This window comes from Maylandia zebra, linkage group LG9, assembly GCF_041146795.1.
Source record: "Maylandia zebra isolate NMK-2024a linkage group LG9, Mzebra_GT3a, whole genome shotgun sequence".
In the NCBI taxonomy this organism is placed as follows: domain Eukaryota; kingdom Metazoa; phylum Chordata; class Actinopteri; order Cichliformes; family Cichlidae; genus Maylandia; species Maylandia zebra.
The window spans coordinates 24,048,258-24,069,181 of record NC_135175.1 but is presented as its reverse complement, the minus strand read 5'-3'; the positions used below and the strand labels follow the sequence as shown (position 1 = coordinate 24,069,181).

General features: G+C 39.5%; 2 protein-coding genes across 2 annotated transcripts in view; one reads left to right on the top strand and one right to left on the bottom strand.

Annotated features, from left to right (window-relative positions):
- Positions 1–4,586, top strand: part of LOC101480172 (collectin-12) — a 43,576-nt gene extending 38,990 nt beyond the window's left edge. Inside the window, exons 6-10 of the mRNA XM_004546867.3 lie at positions 46–543; positions 1,264–1,400; positions 1,488–1,597; positions 3,490–3,635; positions 3,740–4,586. Coding sequence (XP_004546924.1) covers positions 46–543; positions 1,264–1,400; positions 1,488–1,597; positions 3,490–3,635; positions 3,740–3,759 — 911 coding nt within the window. The 3' untranslated portion in view covers positions 3,760–4,586. The remainder of the gene's footprint in view (positions 1–45; positions 544–1,263; positions 1,401–1,487; positions 1,598–3,489; positions 3,636–3,739) is intronic.
- Positions 4,587–4,651: 65 nt separating this feature from the next.
- Positions 4,652–19,910, bottom strand: hacd1 (3-hydroxyacyl-CoA dehydratase 1). Its single transcript, XM_004546866.6, has 7 exons — positions 19,686–19,910; positions 15,125–15,242; positions 14,077–14,095; positions 13,873–13,961; positions 13,493–13,614; positions 8,580–8,758; positions 4,652–6,019 (listed from the first exon to the last, which is right to left on the bottom strand). Exons 1-7 carry the CDS (start codon positions 19,802–19,804, stop codon positions 5,937–5,939), a joined length of 729 nt encoding a protein of 242 aa, XP_004546923.1. The 5' UTR covers positions 19,805–19,910; the 3' UTR covers positions 4,652–5,936.
- Positions 19,911–20,924: the final 1,014 nt, after the last annotated feature.

The window sequence follows — 20,924 nt, the reverse complement described above, 5'->3', positions numbered from 1 at the left end:
GCTAAGATTAAATTGAGAAAGTTAGAGAATGTTCTTTTGTTTCAGGTCCCCCTGGTCCCAGAGGGCCAAGAGGGGACAAAGGACCTCAGGGACTACCTGGTCAGTCAGGCCAGAAGGGAGAGAAAGGAGACAAGGGAGCTCCTGGGATCCGAGGACCTAGAGGAGAGCAGGGTAGTCCAGGACCACCGGGCCTTCCAGGGTTAAAGGGTCTCCCAGGCATACCTGGCAGCCCCGGGTCAAAGGGCCCTAGAGGGTCAGGAGGCAGAGCTGGACCACCTGGTACTAAAGGAGAACCAGGTAGTGCTGGTTTGCCTGGAAGAGATGGACAACCTGGTCCTCAGGGTGTACAGGGCCCACCAGGTATCCGTGGCCCAATTGGACCACCTGGGGAGCAAGGACCAAGGGGACTGCCAGGACCAGTAGGGCCCTCAGGGCCAGTAGGACCACCCGGACAACCAGGACTACCAATCCGGGTCCCTGCAGTTCCTTTTGGACCTGTGTCTCTGCAGGATGAGGCAGTGGGTCCTACCATATGGGCTCCAGGTATGACTTCATAATCAGTTTCAGAATGATTATTTTGACTTAGTCAGATAGCATATATTTACTTTGGTTGGTAACTAGAATATCACCATATTAGTATCATGTTTAGCTTGTTACCAATTTTCATGCCTCCATGCAAAATATAAAGCAACTGCTAGCAGCTGGTTAGTGTAGCTAACTAGGGTCTGCAAGGGGTGTCAAACTCCAGGCCTCGAGGGCAGGTGTCCTGCAGGTTTTAGATATAACCCTGTTTCAACACACCTGAATCAAATGATTAGTTCATTACCAGACTTCTGGAGAACTTGAAGACATGTTGGTAATTTAGCCATTTAAATCAGCTGTGTTGGATCAAGGACACATCTAAAACCTGCAGGACACCGGCCCTCGGGCCTGGATTCCGACACCTGTGGTCTAAAGGCTAAAAAAGCACCAACTAGCCATTTGCGTACTAGCCAATTTAGTCACAGGAGACCTGTTAGATTCCTTTACAGCTCTGTATTTTTATTCTGGGACTCAACTAGAGTGGTCTAGTTTGCTGTCTCTTCATACTTTTTCTTGATAGATATAGATATATAACTATGTGGTTAAAACTACATGTTTTACAGGAATGCTAGGCAGAGCCAGGTTTGTGGTACTTTCTGCTAAACTGAGCTTTTTTTTTTCTTCATCTCACATCACTTTAGAAAAAAACAAATTGTACAATGCTTTTTCAATATCTTGCAGGATGCCCTGCGGAATGGCTAAACTACAAAGACAAGTGCTATTTTTTCTCCAAAGACCTGCAGAGCTTTGATCATGCAAAGACAACCTGTGAATCAATGTCTGGTTCATTATTAATCATCAACGACATGGAGGAACAGGTGAGTCGCACATCTTGTAATCTGACATTGCTCTCTAGTATTTGTGAGTTTTGACTGAGTTTTCTTTCTGTCCTCATGTGACCTCAGAAATGGCTGAAGAGGCAGATCTTTGGCAAAGGTTACTTCTGGATGGGTCTGACCGACAGGGAAAAGGAGCGCACGTGGCGCTGGCTGGATGGGACTGAACCTACTTTTACGTCAGTATTACAGTAAATTAGGAAATGCTCAGGAGGGATATTTGTTTCAGAGAAGAACTTCTTTCCAATAAAAATGCCAACAATAATAACAACTGTAGGTTTTCAGTTACATGAAACATTACAAAATAAACTTTGAAAACCCTGTGAAAATCTTATGAAAAGTTTGTGATTGCACAGAGTTGAATGTAGACCTCCAGTGCTCAAGTCTCGTTGCTGCCTATTTAAACAAAAGAAACACATTCAAATTCATTCTAACATTGTTTATAGAGGCACGTCCAGTGAGAGCATTTCACTGCTTTTCGGGAACAGTGAGATAAACACTAAAGTGTACAAAACTGCAAACAGAACAATGAGACGAACAGTGAAAAAGTTTAATGCAGCATTACTGAGAAAAGTTAACCACAGTAGTGATGGGTCGTTCGCGAACGAAATGGCTCTTAGAGCCGGCTCTTTGACGTGAACGACGCGAGCCGGCTCCTTATCGCGAGCCGTCACGTGGTTTTTTGTTTTTTTTTTTTTCTCTCAGCCTCTCTCTCGCACTTTTTTTCCGCTTCACTCTGCACGCGAGCCTTGTGCTTTACGCTGGGCAGAGGGGGGAGGGGCGGTAGTTACACTCAGTAGCACAGGAACAGAGCCAGAGAGAGAGAAAGAGAGGCAGGGACAACAACATTAGAAAGGTATAGTAATCATCCACAACTATTTTCGGTTGCAGATGATAAAGGATTGAGAAAGTTTATTCATGCAGGTCCATATGACAGAGAATATGCATGTTCTTTTAGTTTTCATATTATAATTTATATTTAATTGTGTTGTGGTTTGCAGTGTTTTGTGTTCTTTTCACTTTAAATTTGTGAAAGGAAAAAGCTGAAAATTTAAATAGTTAAAACTTGAAATGTGAATAGTTGATTTTTATATTATATGATTTATTTATTACATTTTATGTGGAGTGAATAAATAAAAGTATATTTACGGTGGCCCCTAGAGACAAAGCACATACAAACTTCAAATCACGTACGAACTCTGAAGCATGTACAAACTCCAAAACATGTAAGAACACGTACAAACTCCAAAACACGTAAAAACACGTACAAACTCCAAAACACGTACGAACTCTGAAGCATGTACAAACTCCAAAACATGTAAAAACACGTACAAACTCCGAAGCACGTAAAAACTCAGAAGCATATAAAAACTCAGAAGCACATAAAAACTCAAAACACGTACAAAAGACAACAGAAGTGCTCCAGGATGCTGGGCGCAGTGTTGAGCCTTTGTTATCTTGTGGCTACACAAGCCAGGAAGTACCAACGACCGGATTTGGTGTGTCGTAGTAACAGGTAAATGAACTTTTTTTTAAAATTATTTGAATATATATATGAGTGCCTGTGTATAAATACACAAACAATACACACATGCTTTCAATTGTGTAATTTAAGTGATCTAGTAGCTCTGCTTTGGAAGTTCAGTTCATGCTAGAAATGTGTTTTGGAGTTTGTACGTGTTTTGTCTCTAGGGGCCACCGCATATATTTATATATAAACATATATAAATAAAACCACTTGTTTTTATGTTAGTAATTCCTTTTGTGCATAATTTTATATTATTGTTAATAATAAATTAATTAAAGCAACAAAACAACCTGAAGAGCCGGTTCGGAGCCGAAAGAGTCGGCTCTTTTTAGTGAGCCGAACCGAAAGAGCCGGATCTCTAAAAAGAGCCGGAAATCCCATCACTAAACCACAGGGATCTGCCTTCAGATCTAACCACCGAAAATAAAGGCATATTCAATGGAAAATTGTTGGATGCGATTTATTTTATTTGCTTTTCTCCTAGGCTCTTAGATCAAACACAGTAAATCTAACATGTGATCGCCCTCTGTTGTTCGCCTGCAGGAAATGGAAGCCAGGTCAGCCCGACAACTGGGGCCACGGCCATGAAGAAGGAGAAGACTGCGCGGGTCTCACCCACGAGGCGCTATGGAACGATTTCTCCTGTGAAGATCTCATAAGCTACATCTGCGAGAAGGAAATGGAGACCTGTGCGTCATCATCTGTCTTGCCCGTTTTCGCTCCACAGTAATTGTAATCATATTTTGCTCACTACCTTAATGCTGATCCCTTTTCTTTTCTTTCTTTCCCTCAGCAAGATCACCTGGATCATAGTGACGTGTTCAGTCTGAGTGCACAGTGAGCAGCTAGACTACACCCGTGTGGCACTGGTCCAACTGACGCAGCACATGGGACAGTCCGTATGGAGAGAGCAAAGGGACAATTTTGAAATGAGCCCACGGCTGCAACAGTAAACATCTCTCCAGTGCTGATGAGATGCCTTTCTCCTCCAAAGTAAAGCCAGTCCAACATTACCAGGAGTGCAATACAGCAGGGTGACCAAGATAGGAAGAGAATCTTTTTTTTAATAACCAAATCAACTGATTTATATATATATATATATATATATATATATATATAAATATTTTTATATTTTTTTGGAATACATTTTATAGAACAGTACTCAATGTACAACCGAATATCTGAATGTATATTTCATTATGCAATTTTTGTAGGAAAATATGAAATCTATGAAGCCAAAGGGACTTTGGTAATGCTTCTCTTTATATAATTCCAAAAGAAAAAAGAAAAAAAAGGAATAAGGTGTGCAAAATGATGCGCAAAAAACATAATGTCGCTGATATGCTATCTTGAAACTGTTATCTAACCTCATGACCATCTATATAACACGAGTAGGAAATAAAAAATATAGTACTCACGTATAAACTTAGAAAAATGCCACAATCAGCTTGAGTTTTAGTAAACGAATTTACAGAGTAAGACTTTATGTATGATTTACTTTCTGCTATTACATACATAAATATGTTCATGAATAAAACTGTGGATCCTTCATGCATTTTCTGCACTTGGATATTTTCCTGCAAAACAAAGAACTATGAAAGAAATGACGGAATAACTCACAAATAAACAGATAAAATCCACAGGGTGGTTGTACTCAGCGGCTGAGTTCTAGATCCAGAGTGAAGTTCATCACAAAACTCTTCAGTACTGTAGAATTTAGTTTATTGAATTTGCACATAAAGGTATTTTCACATTTTTATAGTTTTTTTCCCTTAAATAACTTTCTTTTATTGTTTTCCCACTAACCCAGATTACAAGCAAAAAGGTTTTTTTCTTTGATAACCATGGGCTATGCAGTTCTTCGCTAACATTTCCTCTCAGTCATTTCACATCCTGATTTCCTGCTTTAGGTCATCTCCAATCACAGTCACTCCTTCAGCTGCACAGAAGACTAAAATGATCTCACAATAGCACCTTTGGTAGGAGGGAGTCTAACTACTGTCCAATCGATGTAGACACCGGATATTTTCAAAAACAAACAAGACAGAGACTGAAGACTGAAGTGCTCACATAAATTTGAATCGTAGTCTCATACCTACAGCGGCCTATAGAGAAAAAAAGAAGTTACTACTTTTGTGAAGACTCGAATTTGGTTTAAGATGCACTCTTGTAAATTAATTTGACATAGTAAACATCAGAACAACATAAAAGAAAGCACGAGCTGAGCCAAGTGGACACAATGTTAAGTCGGAGCTGTGCTTGCTCACAGTATGCGAATAAATTACTGTTAAGAAATATGATTAACTGCTCATTTCACATTGCATCGTTTACACATAGGGTTACACACATACACACAAGAAGCAGCATATTGTCCAAATGTAGATTTATTGTTGAGGTATGAATAATCTCGCTTTGAAAGCTTATTTTATATATGAAATACTTAATATACACTTAATCTGCCAATTGCATGGGCTGAATGATGAATTTAATTGAGGCGACTAATTTAACACCCCCCTCCCCCTCATTTGGCTCTTCCTTCTTCGGGGTGCAGTGTTGTGGCTCAGTGCTCGTTTCTCTCAGGCTGCGATGCTTCAGTGCAACAAGATGCAGTAAGGCTGGTGGGTGAATAAAGGACTCGTGATCTCTGAGTGCTGAGATGTGACGCCACAGGCTTCTGTCTCTAGCTCCAGCAACACTGGGACTGTAAACATGTTTCCAATATTACCATTCAGATAGGAATGAATCTTGCAAAGAAACACTCCAGATGTGGTATTACTACTGTGGTTTTACTCCGTGGCTTTGTCGTTATTACTGATTGTCACTGGGTGGTAACCATTGTCAGCTGTGTGGTTCTTTAGGTCCCGTGCAATGAAGAATGTAATGGCTGATGGTGCTAAAAGGTGAGACAGAGATGAAGATGAAGCGGTGGTGGAGGTGAGGGTGAAGTGGAGGGCAGGCTGGCTCAAATGAAGGTGGGAGGTGGTGCTCGTCTAGTCGTCCTTCTCCACTATGACCTCCCCGTGAAGCATCCTTCTTCTCTGCCGCAGCATGTGGAAGTAGAGCTGAGGAAACACTGCGAGAAAGACGAGAGCGTGTTCAGGGTGACTGTGACTATGATGAACACAAACGAAAGCAAGTTAGAGTGAAATACAAATTCACAACTCTCAACTTGGTCTCAATTCTGAATAAGAAGCAGCACAGTGGGAAGACATGCATTCACAGACATAAGCCACTGGGGTGGTCTGGCAAAGCCTGGAGCCTATTACAGCTGACAACTTTTCCATATATTCCATGACATTTGGTCCGTATTTTTTTGAACAAAGGCTATTTTTGTCGTTTTGTATCAAATAATCAACATCGGATTTAAGTAAAAACTTTCAGCTTTAATTCAAAGGATTTGACACGCATTTTGCATGAACTGTTGAGCAGTTACAGCCATTTTCATACAGTGCAGTATGTTTTCAGGGGCTCAAAAGTACATGAACAAGTGAGTCTTACTCCCTCCCATCATTTCATGACAAATTATGCAGGCAAGAGACCTGGAGTTGCTTCCAGGTGTTGAACTTGCATTCGGTATCTTTTCACTGGAACTCTCAACCTGAGGACCAAAGACATGTCAGTGGGAGTGAAGTAGGGCTGCCACGATTTGTCGACTAGTCACGATTACGTCGACTATCAAAATCGTCGACGACTGATTTAATAGTCGACGCGTCGTTTGAAACTTTGTACGATCACAAAAGACGCAGGAATAAGTGGCAGGATTTAAGAGTGTAATAACGGACTGAAACAGAAGATGGCAGCATTGCATGTACAAGGATGTCAGCTACCGTTAAACCAAGAAGAAGAAGAAGAAGAAGAAGAAGGAGAAGAAGCAGCTGTGTCCCAGAATTCATAGCGCGGCCCAGCGCAGTTTCCAACAATGGCGGCAGCTAGTTAGTTTTAATGTTACTCTTATTATTCTTTCTGGGCCACAAAATAAACGTTTAACATATTTTCAGGCGAGAATGTAGCTGTGTAAACCTCAAATATCTGCTCAGTTTATCAGGACACCACATATTTTCAAAAGCGCTCCGACGTTTTCGGAGACGTCTGTTACCCACTAGCTCGTTAGCGAGCCGGGGGCTAGGCTCACTAGCGCCGTGAGAACACCGGACTCCCCGCAAATCGTTTTCAAACCCACCGCCGTCTTTCGCTACTCAGGTTAAATATATATGAGTCACTTAGATAACTTAAATGTTATTGTTTGGCTTTTTTTTTTTAGTATTTTATTTGTTCCTGAGTAAATCGGTTTGTCTGAGATTAAAGTTATAGTTTTTACACAGCTGAATAAACGTCAAGCAGACAGCTGATTATCAGAAGTGTGAGATGCTCCAGAATATACTCCAGTGTCCTGTTATATTTTAGATAGCAAGGAGTTTATTAAACTTCACCGAAACAATCTGCAAATTTCATTAAAATTTAATAAACTATCATCTTGTCTTTATTTTTAGTTAGCACAGACCTTAAACACTTAAAGCTGTAAGCTAATGATAGTTATATAAGAGCAGATGCTGCTGGTGCAATAAGCTGTAGTTTTATGTCTAATGGATGATGATCTGATTAGTCGACTAATCGCAAAAATAATCGGTGACTAGTCGACTATCAAAATAATCGTTTGTGGCAGCCCTAGAGTGAAGTAGGCCATCATTAGTGAGACAGCAAAAACTTGTGGCCGAATCAAGAATGTGGTTAATTCTTAAAAAGAATAAATGAATTGGTTAGCTCATTAACATCAAAAGGTCCAGAAGACCACAAGAAACAACTACACGGGATGATCGCAGAATTATTTCCATGGTTAAGAAAAACCCTTTACAACACTGAGCTCAGTCAAGAGTGTGGAGAAAGTAGGAGTACTATCAAAGTCGATGAACAAGAGATGGCTTCATGGATGGAAACACAGAGTTTACAACAAGTTGCAACCCACTTGTTATAATCATGAATGAGAAGACCAGATTGGACTAGATTAAAATTTAAATCTAATCTGTGACTTGTGACAGTGCTGTGAATAATAAGTGTACAGGACTACACTCTCTGCTCAGATTCAGCCAAATACTGCAAAACCGATCAGACAGAGCTTCACTGTGCAAATTGAGAACAAGCCAAAGCAAACTGCAAAAGCAAGCCAAGAGTTTCTCAAGCCCAAGAAAAGGGATATTCTTCAGTGGCCAAGTCAGTCACCCAATCTCAGATCAATAGTTATTAAATGAATGCAGAAAGACAAAAACCAGCAACTGAAGGTAGCATCACAAATCAATGAGAGAAAACAACATCTGGTGAAGTCTATGGATTCTAGACTTCAAGGAGTCATTGACAGCTGTGTTATGAAAAACGATCTTTATATTCAAAATTATGTACGACATGTGAACACACAGTATATTCCAAATAAAATTGGATATACCACAACAGATGATTCTATTCAAATTATAAAATGCCACCAAACATTGCACCACAGGACAGAAAAGCTGCTTTTGAGCAGAACAGGCAGAATTATTTGTACCACAACAGGAGAAAATACAGTTTAAAAATCATGCAGGATTTTGACCTACATGCCAAAACTGAAAGTGCACAATGTAGGCATGAAATTTGCTTCTTACATGGGATGTAGGACAGCATGACGATGATGAGGCAGTAGTAGTAGTCAAACGACACGTTATACTTGTTTGGGAGCCTCATGGAGTACATTCCAGACCTGCGTACGAACGGCAGCGCAGCATAAATGGTGAGCAGCTCACCAACGACTCCCACCGGGTACAAGACAATGAAGAGGTTGTATCTGGGGGAAGAAGAAAGAGCAGGATGGATGTCTTCAAATCCAGCAGCGTGATCACTTTAGCACTCACACAGTTAGGACAGTTGACAGTCAGAGGATGTTAATACACTCACATGCATATTGAAAACACAGGAAGATGACTGACACAGGGGCCAGACACTGTAACAAAAGCTGCCTTGAGTTGTGGACATAAAACTTCCCTCGAGGTATTCCAGAGATATGGTGGTCAAGCAGCACATTGTAAAAAAGTAATATTTTCACATTTTTTCCATCTTCAGGAATTCTGAGTGATTTTGGCTCTGGATAACTCCAAGGTATCATTTTCTTTTTACACTTTCATGCTGTTCACATGCAAAAGTTTAAAAAAAAATTCAACCTTTTTGTTCATGCAGTTCATTTTAATTGAGAGAAAGTCAAGAATAAGATCATATTCCAGCATTAAGTAATAAGCTGATTTGTTGTTACAATAATGTTTCATTGCCTGCTGGATATAAAATATGCATTATTACTTTCCAGCAGCTCCTCACCTTATTTCATGCCAGTGCACAGTTTTGCAACTGAAGGCATAATTACATTGGTCCACTGAACTGGCATGTGTGCAAAAACCTTCTGACATCTGAGACTTTAATGTTCCCAAACTATAATTTGTGAACTGGTATGTTAAGAACAACCAGGAACACAGCATCTTTTGCCTCACTGTTTGTTTGCAGTGGGCACATTACCAAACAAAAATGACCAAAATATTGAACTGAATCCAATTTTCCAAGATTAGAAAGCCCACACAAATATGTGGGAATACACTGCATGAATTCCCACAGATCTGATTTATAGTAAATAAAAGAAACCAATTGAAGTTCTTTAAAGCAACTCAAAAGACAAGAATAAGAAATACTAGGTTCAATTTTAGTGGTTAGACTGGTCATCAAAGAACAGAGGGTATACAAAAGAAGTCACTTAAACCTCTCCAATAAATAATCTTAAATAAAATGTCAAAAACTGCATTGTTTCAAGCTCACTGTCAATATACCTGAATATACCTGCAATCACTGCTAAACGCTTAAAACTACTTATTACTAAAACAGTCCTGATTAAATCTGATGTTTGACAATCTAAGCACCAGAACGTTCTCTTTGTTGGATGGGCTGTGTCTATCTACATCCTAGAATTACATGAGGGAATTGTCAAAACAATTGTGCAAGAAACATATGAGATTTCACAAAGATGGAAAATGATGCAAGATGACTAATCAACTAAAATCAACTCGAAATTGCAAGATTAACGATTAAAGACCTCTTATGCTCCACATTTTTGTTTCTAGCTTTGCATGGCTCACAGTTGTTGTTTATCTTATAGTAGGACTTCCAGTTTATCCACCAAAATAGCAAATAAGTCATTTTACCTCTTAAGCAACTCTTTTAACCAACTTTCTTCTGATTGGGTTCCCCTCACAAACAGCAGTTTAAGCAGCATGAGGGTGGGGCTGCTGCACTCACAGTCAGAGGCAAATCAGGGATATCCCCTCTCATAAAGAAGCAAGAAGAGAAAAGCTTCCTAAATTGCTTGTTTGAAACAGTTTGAAACATGTATCTGGCAGAAAATAAGGAAAGGGTAACAGGTCAACTTTAAACAACGTTAAACATCATCAAAGTCTGACGATTACTGGGAGCATGTTCTATGGTCAAACAAGGCCAAGACAAATTTGTTGGGCTCCAATATGGTCCAGCATATATGGACTGAACTGCACCCAGAAAGTAGTCCTGAAATAAAAAGTTGCTGGAATGAACAGATGTATAGATTCGGTATATCCACAGGAACATATGGTGCAAACACTGGCAGACAAGATGAAGCTTGGCAGAAGAGAAATATGGAAACGATACAAACAACGCTCACGCCTCAAATCACACAAATGTCTGTTTTCTCTACAGGAGGTGAAAAAGGAAAACTTTAAAGTGGAGAAGGATATCATCAGACTTAAATAACATGCAATACTTTGGGGGTATATTAAAGAGAAAGGAACAGCCCAAGAAATCTGTTCAATGCCGACACTGTCCACGCTCAGTAGGACTGAATCTATCACCAGAAAATGTACATGGATACACAACACAAAAATACATTAATTAAATAATGAATCAATCTCTGTAATGTACTGATCTTTGGGGCCTGTTAACAGGTTATCTGAAATAAATGTAAATTTCAGATTCAAAGCAATTAATAAGGTAGTCCAATTCTGATTTTGTATCAGGGAGTTTTTCGGAAAGCCTGATAATAACGAATTACAATTGTCCAGCCTAGAAGTAATAAATGCATGAACTAGCTTTTTAGCGCTACTCTGAGACGGGACGTTTCTAATTTTAGAGATGTTGTGCAGATGAAACAAAGCAGTCCTGCATATTTCTTTAATATGCTCAGTGAAGGACATATCCTGTTCAAAAACGACTCCAAGAGTCCTCACAGTGTTATTAGAGGTTAAGCTAACAGCATCCAGAGTAAACATCTGTTTTTTTCTAAGATATTTCTAAGATTTTTAGAACAGAGTACAATAACCTCAGGTTTTTATGAATTTGGAAGCAGGAAATCAGAGGTCATCAGTCTTTATGTGTTTAAGTCAGAGTGTTTCATCTGGCTTCATGTATCAATAAAGCTGGGTATCATCTTCATAGCAATAAAAATGTATTCTATGCCGTCCAATTACAACTTCAGTTGCATACCGTATACAGAACTGTGACCTTATGAAGCAAAGCAGCCAATCAGGAAGAGGCTACAGTAGTGATGATATAGTAACTAAGAACTGAAAAAGTGCGAGGATTTTTTTAGCAACACTGACATTAAATCTATGCACAGGAAAAAAAAATAGTAACCACATCAATATGTGGTGACAAATTGGTCATAATATATTGGAAATTGAGAAAAAAAAAGATATTGGTGCCTAAGAAAGAGGCTGTTTGTATTTTATTACTTAATAGTCCTTTATTTATCCAGGTAAAATCTCAATGAGATTAAAAATCTCATTTCCAAGAGAGACCTGACATCATGGCAACAAAAGTCAAAATACATGTATATAAGTATATAACATAAACATGAACATGTGAAAAATATACAAAAACAGATCAAATTATAGCGACATTAAAAACAATTACACCGAGTAAAAGAGTTATTCTCTCGATAATTTCAGTTCCTTCTGCAGATTATTCCAGCAAGCAGGGGCAACGTATTTCAAAGCCTTTTTCCCCAATTCTGTTCTGATTTTTGGGACAATCAATTGTATTAAATTGTGAGAATGAAGGCTGCACTGGTTGTGGTTTTTACACATATAAACACATAAATAAGAGGGAACTAGCCCAAGCAAAGATTTATAGATAAAGATCAGCTAATGGGAGAGTCTGCGAATATACAAAGTCTATGTCTCTTAGGAAACGTAGCTAACAACTCTTTGCCATTTGAGAATAACATGAACTTGGATTTCTCTGGATTTAACACCAACTTAAGTTGAGTTAAATGGGACTGAACAACATCAAAGGCAGACTGCAGAATTATAGGGTTTGTGCTACTGAAGGAGATGAACAACAGATAATTGTATCATCTGCATAAAGATGGAAAGCAGCATTTGATAAATTATCACAAAGGTTCTTTATGTAACGAGAAAAGAGCAATGGACCTAATGTGGAGCCCTGCAGAACTCCTTTGGATAATGGGAGAAAAGAGGAAGAAGACCCAGCAGCAAGGAAACACTGTGTTCTTGAAAAACCAACAGTAGAACTCCTGCACACAACTAAGTTAATCACAAAGTACCAACTTAATTTCTCGTCACCGCCCCAAATAACAGTGAGACAGCATGCCTCTTCCTATGATGGCAGCTCTCTCCAGGACCAAATGATATGCCATGACTCAGGACTATAGAGTTCCTGTATTTAGTGGGGACCACAGCAAAGGCTCGGGGGAGCGTCTCAGCGGATGAGAGAAATGTTGGGTGAACATTCCGTGACCAAAACAGATGGTCTTAAAAACAGGAGCAGCTGAACATGAGCCCCTTGCCAGGGGCCTGTCGTCTCCTCCGTGCTTAAAGAAAGACGTGAAGGGTGGGGGCGGGGAGGCGAAGGGTGCCATTCAAGAGCACAAGAATCCAGAGCAGAAACAAAAGAGTGGCTGGCATTAGATGGACCGCCTGAAGAATCACGTGACACAGCGAAGCAGAAAGAATAAATAAAATTAAGATGCCGAGCCTGCGCGCTGGACAGCCTTCAGTGGGGACGGCTCACCTTTCTACTAACGACTCCAGTTTCAGGTGAGCTGTTTCGAGGCCAGAACGACACAACACAAGTACTCTGCCTTCAACACAAGACAGGTATTATATTTCACTACAGCTGAGAATATTTCTTTCACAAAAAATGCCTGGTTTCAGCCTCTTTCAGCAACTAACTAAACTTATTCAGAAATTCTTTATGTTTTAAACCAAAAGATAAACAAGCATTTCACCTTTTCCTGTTTCCTCAGAGTGCTGTGTTAGTGGTTAGATCACTGACCACAAACAGAATGGCTAATGAGGTGCTAATCAATAAACACACACATGCGACTCCTCTTTGTATTAGACGACAGATACTTAATACACGCGCGGCGCTACAAGGCCAAGAAAGCATGCCAGAGGTGAATTCACCGGATTAGGCCGACATGCTCAGACAGTGTCCCGAAACAGGAAAGACAATTCAAACTCATCCCAGCCCCAGCTAACGGTGTCTCCACCTGGCCCATTTGATGAAGTACGGCAGGTGGTTGAGCAGTTTGAATGTGTAGTAGGAATATCTGATAATCTCTGTCATCGTCCACACAACCAGAAATAGGATTACGCTTTCTTCACTCTGGATCTTTAAGTCAGGAAAATGGCAAAAAATAAAGAGTTAAAAGAAGCTTCAAACCTGACAGGTGCAGCTCTTACAGGCAAAAAGATGAGAAAAGTACGATTTTTATGTGGGGGAAAAAAAGCAACTGGACAGACTGTGTTCCAGAATAGTTGTGACAATACATACAGTGTGTGGAGGTTAAGAGTACTGTGGTGAAATCTGTCAACTAAAGACTGATCAATTGTAAAAAGTCACGGAGTTGCGGTTTATCATAAAAGTCACCTGTCTGATGCTGTTGGTGATGAACCAAACCATAAAAATCCGCGAACACACTTGAACCCCAGTTACAATCACAGAAGTCCTCACGATTCCTGCAACACAGCCAAAGTAAGAAACAAAAATCACCAATAAATACATGGCCAGATGAGGGAATTTATCTGAATCTGTACAAATTAGCCAAATATTTTCATGTAAGTTGTCACATACCAATGGCACAATGTCCCACCTGTAAGACAAGCAACACAAACAGCAGTAAAAATGACTGCCTTGTTAAAGTCTAAGAAAAAAGTATTTGTTTTTTAAATTCACTAATTCACTAAAGTCCCACTTGTGACAGGAAACGCTATAGACTGTAAATCAAAGATGGACATGGCACCATTGTGTCACCCAATGGTCTGTGGACTAATTCTGAAACTTTCCATTTGCTATTTCGGCTATTTAAAACCAGACAAGAACATCTTTGAACAAAAGATGGTAAACTGTCCAGCTAAAACATTGTTAGCAAAGTGCATCCTTCACTAACTTTCATCCTACTGGGATGATAGTTTTGGCTAGCGAAAAACAGGCTTACGACAAAATACACTTGCCATTATATAAAAAAGAACACTGCACACCTATTAGGTAGCTATTTGTCAAGGACAATAAAGCTACACCCTCCTGCTCTATTGTCTATTTATTATAGCTCAGCTGATTTATTGGCAGGATAATATTATCAGCCAAAATAAGCTACTTACTAATCTATCTTTACTGGCATTTATAACAGAGAAATTTTAAAGCAAAGAAAATAGTGAGAAACACCCTTCAATTATCTTAAGGATGTTGTCATTTCATAGTTTGTCCACCAGGGGGCATCTTCCCTTTTTGAACGCCACAAACGCAACAACAAGTGTGAACAAATAAATAACTGCATATAACAACTGTTAGAGTAATCCGTTAATGTATAAAATATCAATTGAAATATCAAAATAACCAAATATTAACATCAGAGCTAGCATCGGTCTTAATATCCCTGTTGACAAGCCTTAAAACTGATGATTACAACCATAAAAATCAAGATATAAATGTTTAAGTAGGTCATTTTAAAAAAAATTGAGTAGTATGGTTGTTTTCTCATAGACTTATATACTGACCGATAGCTTTTTACCACCTGTTGCCCCCTGCTGGCCATTAACTATAAAGTTATGCATTTTCTTCAATTTTCAGGCCGAAATTCTTTTTTTTTTTCCACACAGTCTCTAAGACTTAAAAGTCTTACCTCAACTAATGCAAAGGTCTGGAAAAACTTGAGTGTCCTTGCTATACTTCTGTACAGACCCTTGTGTGTGCCTTTCTGTATGTAGAAGCGTGTCATTGCCATGGCCAAAACCAGCCACCTGCAGACAAATAAAAATCACACAACCGCTCAGTGCAACTGAAATGTGAAAGGAGAAAATGAGTGTAAAGGACAGACATTTTTCTGCAATGGAAAAAACAAACAAAAATAACTGTGACACAACTGGAAATATAATCTTTTAAACCTAATTTAAGTCATTTAGTCACCTCATAATAACATCAAACTGAGGATGACAATATGAATAGAACAGGAAACTTATAATAACACATTTGAGATGTAAATTTAAAGGGAAAAAACTTGGGAATTTAAACAACATAAATACTGAATGAAACTAAAAAAAATTATTAACATTTTCTAACCTTGTCACTGAAACCAAGGAATTCCCAGTACATGCTGACATACTGGGCTACAAAGCTGATAAAAATTCTCTCACTAAATGCTGATTTTCACTATATCAATCACCATGTCATGTAATAAAGTAAAATAAATACTTTTCTTCAAAGGTATTCTGTAACAGACAGACATTACTGCCTCTATTTATCTGGTGTTACCTGTTTATTCCACTGAGACACCAGACAAATACAAAAAACCTAACATTGTCATAAAACTGGTCTGTTTGTGTTTTTCACTAGGCCACAACCACGGTTCAACAGCTATGCCACAATTTCTGATGGTAGACAAATTTACATTATGTTTATAAGTAGGGCTGCCACGATTAGTCGACTAGTCACGATTACGTCGACTATCAAAATCGTCGACGACTGATTTAATAGTCGACGTGTCGTTTGAAGCTTTGTAAGATCCTGAAAGACGCAGGAATAAGTAGCAGGATTTAAGAGTGTAATAACAGACTGAAACAGAAGATGGCAGCACTGCATGTACAAGGATGCCAACTGCCGTTAAACCCCGAAGAAGAAGAAGCTGTGTCCCAGAATTCATAGCGCGGCCCAGCTCAGTTTCCAACAATGGTGGCAGCTAGTTGGTTTTACTCTTATTATTCTTTCTGGGCCACAAAATAAATGTTTAACATATTTTCAGGCGAGAATAAACTGTGTAAACCTCAAATATCTGCTCAGTTTATCAAGACACCACATATTTTCAAAAGTGCTCCGACGTTTTCAGAGATGTCTGTTACCCACTAGCTCGATAGCTAACCGGAGGCTAGGCTAGGCTAACTAGAGCCGTGAGAACACCGGACTCCCGGCAAATCGTTTTCAAACCCACCGCCGTCTTTCGCTACTCAGGTTAAATATATATATAAGTCACTTAGATAACTTCAAAATGTTATTGTTTGGCTTTTTTTTTAGTATTTTATTTGTTCCTGAGTAAATCGGTTTGGCTGAGATTAAAGTTTTTACACAGCTGAATAAACGTCAAGCAGACAGCTGATTATCAGAAGTGTGAGATGCTCAAGAATTTACTCCGGTGTCCTGTTATATTTTAGATAGCAAGGAGTTTATTAAACCACAACAATCTGCAGATTTCATTAAAATTTAATAAACTATCATCTTGTCTTTATTTTTAGTTAGCACATACCTTAAACACTTAAAGCTGTAAGCTAATGATAGTTATATAAGAGCAGATGCTGCTGGTGCAATAAGCTGTAGTTTTACGTCCAATGGATGATCTGATTAGTCGACTAATCGCAAAAATAATCGGTGACTAGTCGACTATCAAAATAATCGTTTGTGGCAGCCCTATTTATAAGTATACATGTATCAGACAGTTATCCATACATAAAGTGAGCACTGGAATAAATAAACTGGCAACTAAAATCAAAATAATAAAGAGGGCAAAATGGAATAGCTTGAGAAAGCAAACCAAAGCTGCAGCATTTTACATCAGGCAATTGTAACGGCACTTTCAGTGAAATATTAAAGAATAGCAGCAGCTACAAACTCTCTCTGCAACACACCAGCTTTACTCTATGTGTAAGTAAAACCACAGAAAAACAGGATTTTCCTTTTGATTGATCCCTTCTCTCCTTCTTGCATGTTCTGAGTCTGCCCCAGGGCATCCTCCCAGTTGGACAAGACCCCAACAGCTCGACCAGGACCAGCAAGCATCCTAGCCAGATGCTCAAACCACCCCAACTGTCTCCTTTCTGATGTGAGGGAGTAGAAGATTTTCCCTGACAAATAAAATTTGAAATAAAGAAAAACATCTAAAAAAAAAAATTGGATTAAATCTTTGAATTCAGTCAAGGGTTAGGGCATTTAAAAAACAAAAACAAAAAACAAACAGGATACACACTTTAATGAGCTTTGTTTTTTGTTAATTTAGGAATGAGACAACTGTAGAACACAATAGCTCTATTAATACATGTTCTAATAATAGTTATGAATAAAAAACCTCTAAGAACTCACAAGTCTTGCATGTGCATGTTAAAAAAAACAACATATTATAAAAAATAAATCCAGCTGCAATGTTATATAAAAAAACTTTAAAAAATCCTGCACAGTAGATAGGATGAGCAGCCAAGAAGCATCCTCACTCAGCTGTTTATAGCCACCAGTGAGTCCATTTAAGTTGATTTATAAAAAGGATCTCATACTGATAAGCGGAGCGCAAGTGAAGCTTTCTTAATGCATATTGTCGCTAAATGTCCTCATAAGGAAAACCTATGTTTGTGTGTACACGTCTTTCCCTGATGTCATGCACCTTTCACTGAGGACGCACCAGCTGTGACGTTCTAGACCAACACCAGTGCTGTGAAAAAGAATTCACCCCATTTCCCGATTTCCTATTTTTTGCATATTTGTCACAAATTTTAATATTAGACAAGGAAACACAGAGAAGATGCAAAATACAGTTTTTAAATGATGACATTTTATTTATTACGAGGGGGGAAAGCTATCCAAATCTGCTCGGCCCTATGTGAAAAAGTAACTGGACCCTAAACCGTGTATCATAATGATCCCAAACTATCTCAAACTGATTTCAGTTCAGGCTTTGACTAGACCACACCAAAACCAGGATCATTTTTCTGCTGTATAACCCGAGGGAGCTTGAGCTTCCAGCCATGAACTAATGGTTGGAGATTCTCATTCTGGATTTTCTAATAGAAAGCATCAATTACACCAAGTCGTCCTGGTGCTGAAACAACAGAGCAGCACCAGACCATCACACTACCACCACCTGTTGCTATGATGTTCTTTTTATGCAAAGCACTGTTACTTTAGGCAAGATGAGCCTTTCTTTGTCGTCAGTGGTTTTCTCCTTGAACTCTCCCATGGATGCCATTTTTGACCAGCCTCTTTGTTATTGTTCAGTCGTGAACTCTGACCCTAACTGAAGTGAGGCCTGCAGTTCTGTAGATGTTCTGGGTTCTTTTGTGACCTAATGGATGAGTCACTTGTGCGCTCTTAGAGTAATGTTGGTAGGCCGACCTCTACTGGGAAGGTTTGCAACTGTTTCAAGTTTTCTCCATTTGCGTATAATGGCTCTCACGCCGAAGGCCTTAGAAATTACTTTGTATCCCAGACTGATGGATGTCAATTACTTTGTTTGTCAGTCGTTTCTGTAGATTGTGGCTTTACTCGTTGCTATCTGAGATCTTTTAGCCTATTTCCCTTTGTCAGACAGCTTATAGTTAAGTGATTTCTTGATCCAACACATCTAGCAGTAATCAGGCCTGGGTTTGGGTAGTGAAACTGAACTCAGATTTTCTTTTTTAAATGGGGTTATTCACAGTTAATTCATAATGTATCAAGAGGATAATAGAGGGAGGAGGGGTGTATATAATGTTTTCCACATAGGGCCAAGTAGATTTGGACAGCTGCAATTTTACTTATCTTTGACTAACACATGAAAAACAAGTTACTAAGTTGGACAGAGTCACAACGATGTGCACAAATATATTCTTGTTTTATTTCGTGTTATAATTATTATTATTATTATTAAAGTGATCAGTACCTGAAGCCATGCGCCAAACTGGAAGCGCTTAGTCACCACTGATCCAGTGACCCCAACACCTCCGCTATTCTCAAGTTCTCATGTGTTTGTCCTTTATCACAACACAGGAAGCTCTCTTCACACAAACGTTGTTGTTATTAAAAATGTGCCCATTGAGCACTTCACTGTCCCAGACCTGAGCTCCAGTGTCAGCGCGGTCCGGCTATACTTATCACTGCAACTGTCGGACGCACTGTGGGCCTTGACGCTGACACCATGCAGCCAGCCCTATTTGGACACGGCTGTTGCGCCAGCCTGCCACTTTCACCAAACACCATTCATTCATTTTCCAACACTCGAGACAAATAACGGTCGCTCGTTTCTTCGTAGAAACTACCAAACTGACCGCTAAAGCTTGCTCAAACTCAATTGCGACGACGAACTGCTAAATCCAAGCGAGCTGAACAGGCACTTTCGGCGGAGACGCAGTCCTATAAACAGCAACACACGCTTACGGTTTTTTAGGGAGCGGCTATAACTTCACTGCCTTTCTTATTAATAGGCGACAGGGGCGGAATAACGCACGTACCCGGCGGTCATGGCGATGTTGTAGAAAGTGAGCCATGCGGTAGCGAGGGTGCTTTTCGTTCTCTTTTTGTTGTTGTTTTCCTTCTCCTCAACCGTGCCGTCCTCCTCGCTGGACGCCATGGTACCGGGGGCAGGGTGGGGAAGTCAGGAAGGGAGCTGACAGCTGGGGCTAGTAGGGAGGGGAGCAGCGGGGTTATCCATCCATCCATCCATCCATCTATCTAGCTATCCGCCCATGGATCCCCCTCTCGCGGGACTAGTGAAACAAGTGCGTGGCCTGCCGGTGAGGCAAAGACTAGTGAAATAAAGCCGGCTTGTCACGGCTCAGTTGGTGCAACTATAGAAATTCAGGCTTATTTTCACCCCAATCTTCAGCTCAGCGTGAACAAGTTTAGGTATAACTTTTATAAATTAGATAACATCACATAAGACAAAGAAGAGCAGTTTTTCTACACGATGAAGAAATGTTGTAGCAAATGACAAAGATCTGTCAGGATGATTGTTTGGACTTAAACTGCAAGAAGTAAAGGTGTAAAATTGCAGACATAGATAATGTAATTATAAATGTGTTGTAAATGGCCATGGCCAAAGTGTTTATCAGTAGAAAAAGCTGTAAAACCTGTGAAAATATAGGAAAACCTATGAAAAATATAAGTCCGAAATTTATGAACTGATGGTTACTTTTTCCCCAAGCCTTCCCATTGGCTGGATTGGAGGCCTTGCTTGGCTGATTCTGGCCCCCAGGCCTTATGTTTCACACCCCTTGCTCTACGTATATATCCCATTGAATTGTGTTCAGTATACCTCAAATTAGTTTATTAGTTTTATTAACTAATTATTGATGTAATAAATCAAAGTGATTTAGTGGTAATTAAAATGTGATCAGAAGTTAAAAACTGATGATGATTCATGTCATCATAACACACTGTTCACCCCTACATAACCCCTACATGAGTCTCAGTAACACTATTGGTATCGGCAACACTGGCCTTGTATTTACTTGGTATTACCAAAGTATGGATACCAAAATTTGCAGTATCATACATTTGGCCTTGACTGACAGGCCACAGTTTCACCACATGTCAAGCACATTTTGACATACTCCAATGGGGCAAGTTGCCAAAACCAGCCCTGATTAGATAGCGACTGTATCTGCTATCTGCTATGTGAGCCTTGATCTTCAGGATTTTAAGAAAATCCTATACAAATGCAAATAAAAAACAGTTTTACTGACTTTGAG

What these genes read in the sequence shown, in the direction of transcription:
- hacd1 (XM_004546866.6), bottom strand. Translation starts at nt 19,804, where the DNA reads ATGGCGTCCAGCGAGGAGGACGGCACGGTTGAGGAGAAGGAAAACAAC. An exon ending in TACTTCATCAAATGGGCCAG is followed by an intron (nt 8,759 to 13,492) that starts GTGGAGACACCG and finishes TTCTTCCCCCAG; the next exon opens with ATACAACCTCTTCATTGTCT. An exon ending in CATGCTGTCCTACATCCCAT is followed by an intron (nt 6,020 to 8,579) that starts GTAAGAAGCAAA and finishes TCTTTCTCGCAG; the next exon opens with TGTTTCCTCAGCTCTACTTC.